Source organism: Azolla caroliniana, unplaced genomic scaffold (assembly GCF_043228905.1).
Source record: "Azolla caroliniana isolate FFs.n. ecotype wild unplaced genomic scaffold, voAzoCaro1.0.p SCAF_3, whole genome shotgun sequence".
Lineage (NCBI taxonomy): Eukaryota > Viridiplantae > Streptophyta > Polypodiopsida > Salviniales > Salviniaceae > Azolla > Azolla caroliniana.
The window spans coordinates 2455129-2465590 of record NW_028230438.1 but is presented as its reverse complement, the minus strand read 5'-3'; the positions used below and the strand labels follow the sequence as shown (position 1 = coordinate 2465590).

Genomic DNA, 10462 nt, shown 5'->3' with positions numbered 1-10462 from the left:
TTTTTATTCCCCTTCCAAAACATGCCACAAACCCATGGGGGTTTTTTAACCCTCTTTGTTTGTGGTATGGTGAATCTTTGTGGTGAGGTCTACCATAACATAACCACAATGGTAACCCTTAACGGACAACACAAATCACCATTTGGGAGGATGAAAGTCAAACTGTAGACGTCTAAATAGCTAGAGTTAAGAAAGAGACATTATAGGTTCATTCATTATATGATGTTGATAAATGTGGTCTATATTGTTCAAATTGTCTTTCAATTTACCTCAATCATTGGACAACAAGTGTTACAAGTTCCTCAACAATCTCACATGGAATGTAAGCTCATTAAAGTAGAAAGTGGCGACATAATTGCTAACACTTTGGATAGGTTGAGTTGTCAACAATAAGAATTGATGAATGAAGATGGTCTCGACAGTGTCCAGAATTCATGCTAAGATTGATCACATACATCAAATTAATGAATCCATAGATCCATCTAATAGTAGGAAGAAAAACGCCATGGCGGACATGAAAGAAGATCCGAGTGACATGGTGTCAAAAGATGAAGATGTCACTCTCTCAAATTCCTTAAGGTGGCATCACGGGCATATGATGCTAACATCGCCCGATACGGGGTTTACAAGTCAATAATCGAATCGATTTGTTGGCATGTTGAATAACACAAGAATCATCACAAACAATAGAAATGTTGTCATCACATGTGGCTATTGGAGGGTCATTTTTCTTGTCGTCATTAGTTCCATTCGTTTGCTCCCTTGTCTTCTTTCTACAATCTCTTTCGTAGTGAATTTGACCGCCACAATAACTCCATGAAAAGTCTTTCTTAAGGTCTTTCCTATTTATAGATTTACACTATCCCTTTAAAATTATTTTTATGATTTTGTGGACCTTGATAATGGCTTCTCCCTTTATTGGGGTTGTTTTCTTGACAAAGGCTTAATGCTGACTTGACTCTTTTCGTCGTGCTTCTTCATTAAGAAGACTTGACTTAACTGTAGCAATGTTAGCTGCTTTCCTTGTGGTGTTGAGTTCCCTAGTGTCACCACAAGTGTTTCCCAACTATTTGGGAGAGACCCTAACAATAATAACCCCAATACCCCATCTGCTAAAGGTATTTCTAAAGAGATAGTTTGATTCAAGTGCTCAACCATACTAGAGCTATCGTGATATCTTAGCTTTACAATCTTTTTGAATAGAGAGACTCTATTCGGAACATTCTTGGTTTCAAACATACTTTCTATTTTTTTCGACAATATATTTGCTTTCGCCTCAACATCAAAGTTGTTGTATAGACTTATGTCTATGATTCAACATCACATGTATGCACTTGTTTTTAGATGCATGACTTCCCAAGTCGGTGCATCTAATTTCTTTTGGTTTGTCAAGACCACATTGTACATGCAACACAAGTCTTTGCATAACAAAATTTCCTGCATCGTCGACTTCCATATTCTGTAGTTTGGTCTAGTCAAGTTAATCATCCGTGAAAAGATTCATCCATATTCCAATCTTGCGCGAAAGGTATGAATTGCCGCTTTTACTCGAGTTGCTGGGAATACTCTAGGATGAATATAGATTAGCTTAAACCACCAACTCAGGTAACAATAGAAGCAACCAACACCAAATTTTACGTGTAGACCCAAATTGGGAAAAACATTGGGAACCTTAGGTTCCAAACAATTTTACTAGGTTCTAAGTACAACTGAGTACAACCTCTCTAGTTTTCTTTAAAGGAATACATATGCCTCAAGGCAATAGCCTTGGCATAAATCTTCACCCTATTGGGTGGAATGAACAACAAAACTGTAGAAATGCAAAATAAAAATAGAGAACAAGGAACCTAATCCAAAAGGATAGGAAAGGTGTTGTATAGTCATAGCTGATTGACGACAAGAACAACCGCTCACAAATCTTTATCTTCTCGTTATCTTTATATATATACATACATATATATGTTTAGTTATTCATTAGTTTATTTATGTATTTATTTATTTATTCAAAAATAAATATAGCAATCACTTTCTTTTTGGTCATTAGCTGATTCGGTTACTCAATCAAAAAAATTGTTAACTTAGAGCATATCTGCTTTACATTGTAGTTCTGACTTCTTAGTTGTTCCTAAGTCTCCTATATTTCAACTTTCATCTTCCCAAATTCTGATCTGTGTGTGGCATTCAGATTTTGTTACTAGTTCCCATTCCTAGATTACACACTGACAATAACATAATCAGAAATCTCGATTATGGCATGTAGTGTTTTCCTATGACTTTTTATAACTAGGGTAGTGACATCGATTCCTTGTAGGCCAATAATGCAATGGTAGGTCACTTTCAACTTTCTATACATTGGACTTGGAAAGCAATCAATCACAATTGTTTTTGGGAGTTAGAAAAAACTATCATTGATTGATTGATGACGATTAAGTATGCATTTCATGGATTATATTTTAAGATATTAAAATGTGGGCGGATTTTAAAATCATAGAGTGAGGATTTCTGCGTCGACCAAGAACTACTCTAACTTATTTCCTATCAAGCAATTACAGCATGTGAACATTTTGAGTCAATTCACCCTATTTTTTGTCAATTTGAGACCAAACTCTAATCCAAATTACGTATACGTTATGAAAATTTATGTGATCAGTACTTGTGCTTTTAAAATGTATCAAATACTAACATTAATCCAACAGAGACCGGTGCAATCAAATGTAACAAATTCGGCTGAATGAAAAAGGAAAACTTTTGTCTCTAAAATGAAGGTCAAGCTTTTGGCTGTAATATAAATTCAAGAATGGCACCGATAACGTATTGAGAAAAGTCATTGCCCATTCACAAACCCCACGAGATTTTTGCAATATATAAGGAGTTGAATTTGCTACGTCTAATCAGCTCATCCAAACCCCACGAGATTTCTGAAATCGTAGAAGAATTGACCAAAAATCTGAATGGAATAGATGCTTCCTGTGTATAAAATGGCATGATTGTGGTCTCTCTCTCGCTTTATCTCTCTCCATATATGATTCTGGCATGCTTATCTCGCACCCTCTCTCTCTCACACACATTTTTCTCTCTATCTATTCTTATCTCCTGCAAGAAAAGACTAGGAAATCAAGAAAGCATCAGGTTTGTGCCCACAGAAGGAATTGTGAAGAAGAAGATTAAGAGAATATCAACAAGGAAATCAAGCTTCCACATCAAATGGATCAATTTGAATCCTCTCCTGAAGAAGAGAATTGGAGAAAATACATGAAGCTAAGGATCAATGAGACCGATACTAAAGCTGATAGACCCGTGTATGCTGAGATCTCGAAGCCTCCAAAAGCATTAGTGGATGTCAAGCCCGAATCATACCGGCCTCGGATCGTGACCATCGGACCGTTGCATGAAATGCTTAGCGGGAGCTCTTCTCTTTATGATTGTAAGGCACTTTCTGTGAATAAATTCATCAAAGGACATGAGATATCAGATGTGGAAGAGCTCATGAAACGCCTCTTCTATGACCCCTCTGATCTTCAAAATCATTATTCAGGCCTTCCCAATTATAGTTCCGAGTCCCTCCAGCTTTTGGTGACTGTGGATACCATCTTCTTTCGTGAATTCTTGCTGTTTCTTCAGACTGACTGGGATTCCACACTGGAGGAACACACCCAGTTCGAAAAAATCTGCAACAATAGCATCACATTAAAAGAAGTAGTGAGGGACTTGTTCGTGATGGGCAACCAGATTCCCATCTCATTTCTAGCGAAGCTGATTGAAACGTTTCCGAAGAAAGTCGAATTTGAAGTGGATGAACTCCAGGAAGGATTGCTTTATGCTGTTGAAATGACTGATCCATTCTATATCAGCAAGAATTTGTCCCGCGCAGAGATTGCCGAAATTTTTGAAACTCCCGAGTTTGTGAATTACACTCATCTACTTGATTGCCTATATGTTTGGGTAGTCAGGGAACAATTACAAAATAATGAGAATAAAGCCATCAATCCATGTACATTCCCACCACTTTGGAATCATTTCGCGACAGAAGAAGCAGCTCACAAGATGACTATATATCGCGATCGCCTGCCAACAGCGTCTCAGCTTTCTAAAGCCGGGATCCGATTCAAGGCAATTGAAGGTTCCATATCAGTGATGAACTATGACAAGACGAGCCTTCGGTTCGATCTCCCACGGATTGTGGTGTATGACAAGACAGAGGATGTGCTGAGGAACCTGCTTGCCCATGAACAGACCTCCACAAATAATGGTGAGTTCACTAAGTATATCACCATCATGGACTCGCTCATCGACACACCTGAGGATGTAACGATCTTGACAAAGGCACAAGTGATCGAGAATCACTTGGGGAGTGATGAGAAATTGCTCAAGATGTGGAACGACATGTGCACCAACATCGACATTCGAACATGCGAGAGATGGGATAACTTGATAGTAGATGTACTACACCACTACGAGAGTCCTTGGCGTCCCATGTATGTGGAGTTTCGAGAAAAGTATTTCTCTCGGCCATGGCTAACCATTTCGCTCCTAGTGGCATTTCTACTGCTCCTATTCTCATTAGTGCAGACAGGGTATACTGTCGCAGGCTATTACCAATTTTAGCCCTAAATTCACCACCGAACCTTAATCAAACCTTGGGGTCAAAATAACAATGCTTTGTTATTTCTGTTATTTTTCATTCATTTGGGATCTCATTGTACTTTAGTTCTGTTATTTTTTAACTTGGAAGATTGTGATTCTTGGAAGATGTAGTAGTTGTTATAGAACTTAAATTAAAATCAGAAGGAATAAGAGTAGATGTTTAGACATGGTAGTTGTAATCCCATATTGTACTTACAATATATAATTGGTGATTAGTGTATTATCGAGAATGTCATTAAACAAGCAATGATCTCATCCTTTCCCAACTAAAATGAAGCACATTTTGTATGAGTCTCAATCACATACGCATTGATCGACCACTTGTTAGCATACAATGCATTGCCAAAATGTACACAAGGGCTCAACCTAAAACTATGGATGTTGATAAGTAATATGCAGCAAGTGTATTTGCTGAAAATGGAAGTCTTCATGTCTCCAAGATTACTCTAACCATCAGCACATTTGTTTACCACCTTTTCTATTAATTGACAGTCATGAAGGTCTGAAGCGCAAAGGTCAAATCTTGCCCAAATCATCCCTGGCCATTGATTGGCACAGCATTGCACCAGGTTCATGGAGACCCATCAACATCTACGTTGCATCTAACAAACTATGTTTAAGCTCATATATTGTGGTTACGCATTGTATGACTACTATTGGGCATTGTAATATTAATGATTATGTAATGAGATTTACACAAGGTATACTTCATTGGGAATGGACAACACAATATATACTCGTAAAAGATTTCAGACATTGTGATTCTGAAATCCATTTAGCGAGGTCCATTTCCACTTTGAAATTGTTTAATATTTGCAGAATGCAAACATATTATGGTTTCCTGGATTGCCTTCATCTGTTTCCTATTGCTCAAATATATTATTCTTTTTAAACTGATTTATGTAGCTCTTCTCTTTTGGGTGTGAATTCAAGGATAAAAAAATAACACTTTGACATTGTAGTTGAACATATAACCTTTTAAAATGTCGTCAGAATATGATGCCTTTTCATCATCATCACAATGTCATAACGTAAATGTGACAATAAAATATATCATACTGTCAAGAAGAAGACCAGTTAATTATAGAAAAGGTGTTAACTGAGACTAACAATATATAAAATTTTGAAAACTTGAGGGCTTCATAGGTCCCACCAAAACTAGCTATGGATGCTTGCCTATCTTTTCGTCTCTGTTCTCCGATAATCGTGATGACTTGTAGTCAATTCGTCCCTTTTTTTCTCAAAGTGTTTATGTTAATTTGAAACCTAATTCTAATCCAATTTCTTATATGTTGAGCAAATTATGTGATGAATATTTCTGTTTGTCAAATTTTGTATCGTGATCACTGCTGTATTTAATATCATTAATCAACAAAGAGCAACACACTAAACAAAAAACCCATTGCTTCAAAAGCTCAGCCCATCACTAAAAAAGAAAAAACTTTACCTCTAATATCAACATCAAGCTGGCCTAAATGAGATTAGAATCTAGACTATAATATATTAACTAAAAGAGTGGGATGAAGCATGTGTTGAGCAACCTCGTTGCACATGCACAAACCTTTACAATAAGGAGTTGACTATGCTATGTATTGGATCATAGAGTTGATTTTGCCCATGAGATGTCTGAAAGCATAGAGGATTGGACTAAAAAATGGAATGGAATATTTGCTTTCTATGCAAAATGACACGATAAACACGTTCGCGTTCACAAGTGGAAGGATTGCGCATTCCACTTGTAGAATCTTCTTAAAACGAAGCAAATACACCCTCTCTACAATAATTGGATGCACTAGTATCACATGTTCCTCAACTTGATAAGAATTTGCAAATATAAAAATACATGATAGATCTACGAGTGGAGATCATTAGAAATCATGCAAGTTTAGACATGTTGATAAGTTAATGTATCTAAATAAAGTTCAACTATGGCTCAATATGGCACTATTGTGCGACAAGGGAAACACTAACTTAAAGACTTATATTAATTAGGTAGGTTTTACAAAATTATGAGGTGTACTTGTATCCATACTAATAAAATGAGATATAATTTATACTTTGACCCATACGTGCATGTATGTAATTGTCGAAAATGTAGGATAGTGCACATTAGGATAAGTGATTGGAATAACTAACTTATTAAAGTATTCAATACTTATATTAAAAGTTGATCTAATCTATTCCTCAGTTTGTTCATATGGGATCAAACCATATGTGTATATAATTGTGCACAATGTAAGGCAGTGAACTTTAGGATAATGTCGTGGAAATAACAAACCTATTAGGCTTTCATACCTATATTTAAAATTGATCTACTCTATTGCTTAGGTGATTCACACAAGATCAAACTCCGAATGATAACGCAACTGGAACCATTATCAACACACTACACAATCTAAGCAGCAATGGAATAGAAACTAGACCTGTTTTAACAATATAAGACAAAGATCCATAATAACAACATGGACAGTCATGGCAATAATTATAGGGCCATGTTCTGTTAAGGTTAGCTTGGACCAAAATCAGCCTCCATTTAAGCTAGTTCATGTTTCTCCATAAGTTTGGTAGTCAGCTATGCACGCGGTGAAACCAATATCATAAATCTACTAATGAGGTATATAAAAATAAAATTGAAACATATAGATGATTATAAAGAATAGAATCCACTAGGTAAAACCCAAAATTTGTATTAATAATGTGAAATCTTAACAAATCGTCAGTGTCATATTCTTTATAGAGTCTATTACATAGCAATCAATTCATCTACGTCATTTTCTTCATCATCTTGTGTAGAACTGTCTTCGGCTATACGTGCATTGGTTTCCCCTGTTAGCCGGGCCAACGAAATATCTTCTATAAGCTCATCATCAAGCTCTATTAGCTCTCCCGGTTCGCCGGCTAACGGAGGAATAGGCTCTCGCGAAGCGGGTTGAAACCTTTCTGTATTGGCGAGGTTCTTTGCACCGACCTCCTCATCCTGGTCTGGGCACTCCCACAAAGCCTTAATCCGCATATTAATAAATATAACTTGGTCCTCGTCCTTCTCCAATGCAACTGTATTCCTAAACAGCTTCAATGCACATGCTGACGTAGTTCCTGTGATGTAAGTAACAAGAAGATTTAGTTGTCAAACGAAAAAAAAGGGATTGGTTATCTCAAGATCGTTACCCTAGTTCGAGGAATACCTGTGCCAGAAAAGAGATCTAATATCCAGTCTCCTTCGACAGAAAACATCTCGATCAAGCGCATCATAAGTCGTTGAGGTTTTTGGTATGGGTTGACAAGTCCCCGTTCTGTCGTGGTGACATGTCGCAATTTCCGAGTCACTGCTGGATATACCAACAGATTTGAACCTCCCACTTCATTAGAATGCTCTTTGATTCTCTGTTTTTTAATTTCATCGAAGTAGCCAACCGTTATGTATTCAATGGCATTAACGAACCGAAAAGTTGGCCCTCTATTTACATTGGTCTTGATCCTATAAAAAATAATTCATCGAGTTAAAAATAGATTCAACAACCTTAAGAATTGCAATATAATGAAAGACACCTATAAATAATCCTTACCATGCAAGGTTCTCGATGCCATGGCAACGAGATCTCAAAGCTTGAGCTACCGAGTACCCTTGGTCCATACTATGAAAGACAACTATTCGCCACAAGGATGCGGTCGTTAGCTCAGCGAAATCCTTGACCATCTTCTCCAATTGTTTAAACCTAAACGGTTCATCGTCGTATGATGACCCAGCCATTCGAAATCCGTAAGGAATATCCACAATCATTAGCGTATATTCCTTCTTTGGCACCTTCTGGATCAACTCGATGACATCACCGCAAACCACATTGTAGTAAAGATCTCTCGTAATATCTTTCTTGTGGCTAAATTTTTTAAACGAGCCATCTTCCTCCATTTCGTACGCCTTGACTAAGCGACGATCCTTTTCTTTTCTAGCTCGCTCGAGATGTGCAAGGAAGGATGTAGGGAAATCGTGTATATCCTTAACTTCTCCTTGTTTCTTGCCTCGACACGGTTTCTAATAGAAGCAATAGGACATCAGGTATTATTACGCAACCTCTAAATATGATGAAAGGGTAATGAAAAAATATCAATACTAACCCAATCCTTGAATGCAATAAAATACTCTGATAACGCCTTATACGAAGACGTTAGAGGATAATCCTCGGTCACTTGTTCCCAAGTTATACATCCAAGTTGTTTCATCATTACTTCTTGGATCTTCATGTACACCTTATGACTGTAAAATTAGAAATCAAGATTAGAACTTTGAATTACACCAGATAGACTACAATTTCAGTATTTGAAAGACTTACTTATTGAACTCGGTGACCATTTCTTCAAGGCTTAAATCTTTCGCCACAACCCTTGACAAAACGGACACAAGAAGCTGCTCGTCCTTAATACCTTGCATCGCTCTCCATAGAGACAGCTTCATGTCGCCTGCCGCTTCTTCAATTGTCAAGTCAATTCTCTTGGCGGCTTGTGACTTTAATTCTAGTTGAGGGTCAACCCTACATTTCTTTTGTCGTTGACCCTTTACCTCCTTATTCTCCCACATTGAGAAGATTTGATCTTGGAGGTCCCATACTTCTCCATCTCTAAACGCCAATTGAAACCAAGATTCATACTTTCGAAGACCATCGGACCTAACATTATCATCTACCACAATGCCGACTTCATGCAGACATTGACGTCGAAGGCCTGGATGTAACTTCACACCAAACTTTTGTTTCACATCTAAATACTCGTGGTGGAAGAACCGGATTCGCTCAATAGACGACATTTTCTGCCTATAGTCATTATCATTATTATGGTCCCATGCCAACAGCTTAGCCTCTTCGGTTGTGAGCCCAACATATATTTTGCACTCGGCATACTTGAAGAAGAAAGTGGTTGGATGTTCTCTGACAAGTTGTCGACGTGCCTCTGTTGAATGCGATCCACCAATGACAAAATAATTATATTGATCATGCTTTCTGATATCAAAATCTTCAATGGTTTCACATTCTTCAGGATCCACCATAACAATAAAAGGCACCACTGTGGCATGAGGATTAATTTTCATTTTTTTCTTGAGATTTTGAACATGCATGCGATGAGGCTCTCTAATCTCAAGTGGTCTTCGACCTGTTTTTTCATCAATAGGGGGCCGATGGATGTGTGTTATAGGCAAATTAAATACTTGCCCTTTCCTGACCAGCTTCCGTTGCATTAACTCTCTTCTTATTTTATTCTGCTCGGATGACAAAACACCCGAGGCCAGCTCGGCTCCTGGCGTCCCCTTATTATCCTCTTCTTCATTGTCACTTGTCGAATCCGTATCCGACATTTTCGTTGTCTTCTTCTTGGCTGGTCTTGACTGGACTTTGGATACCTTTTTAGTGGCCTTCAAGTGGGAGGGCTCTTCATCTCGTAGAGTTACATGGCCTTGTATATAAGGCCTCAAGGTAACAATCAGGTTTTGTGAGTTATCAAGTGCTTTTTTGAACACTTCAGGCCCACAAGATTCCTTTACTAAAAGGTCTTCTGAAAGGAACACTTTGCGTACCCCCTTGGAGCACTCTATCATTACCAGTATGTTGGCCGAATCTGCATCTTCGTAGTCAAATCGTAGAATTCGGCCATACATAAATGGAGTTTCTTTTCCTAGCTGCCCCTCACCCTTCTTCTTTGCTGTATACAATACGACTTTTTTCTTTGAGTCGATATATTGCATACACCATTCCTTGTCCGTTAGATCTCGGTCAGGAAGGTCTTCGCCTCCAGTAGCGGCGACAATTTTCTTTTGGCTTACATCACT

At 37.8% G+C, this 10462-nt stretch overlaps 1 protein-coding gene across 1 annotated transcript in view; it reads left to right on the top strand.

Moving 5' to 3' along the window:
* Positions 1-3046: 3046 nt before the first annotated feature.
* LOC147865846 (putative UPF0481 protein At3g02645) overlaps positions 3047-10462 on the top strand; it is a 47389-nt gene continuing 39973 nt past the window's right edge. The window contains exon 1 of the mRNA XM_087316196.1: positions 3047-4120. Within this exon, the coding sequence (XP_087172322.1) occupies positions 3205-4120 (916 nt within the window). The 5' untranslated portion in view covers positions 3047-3204. The remainder of the gene's footprint in view (positions 4121-10462) is intronic.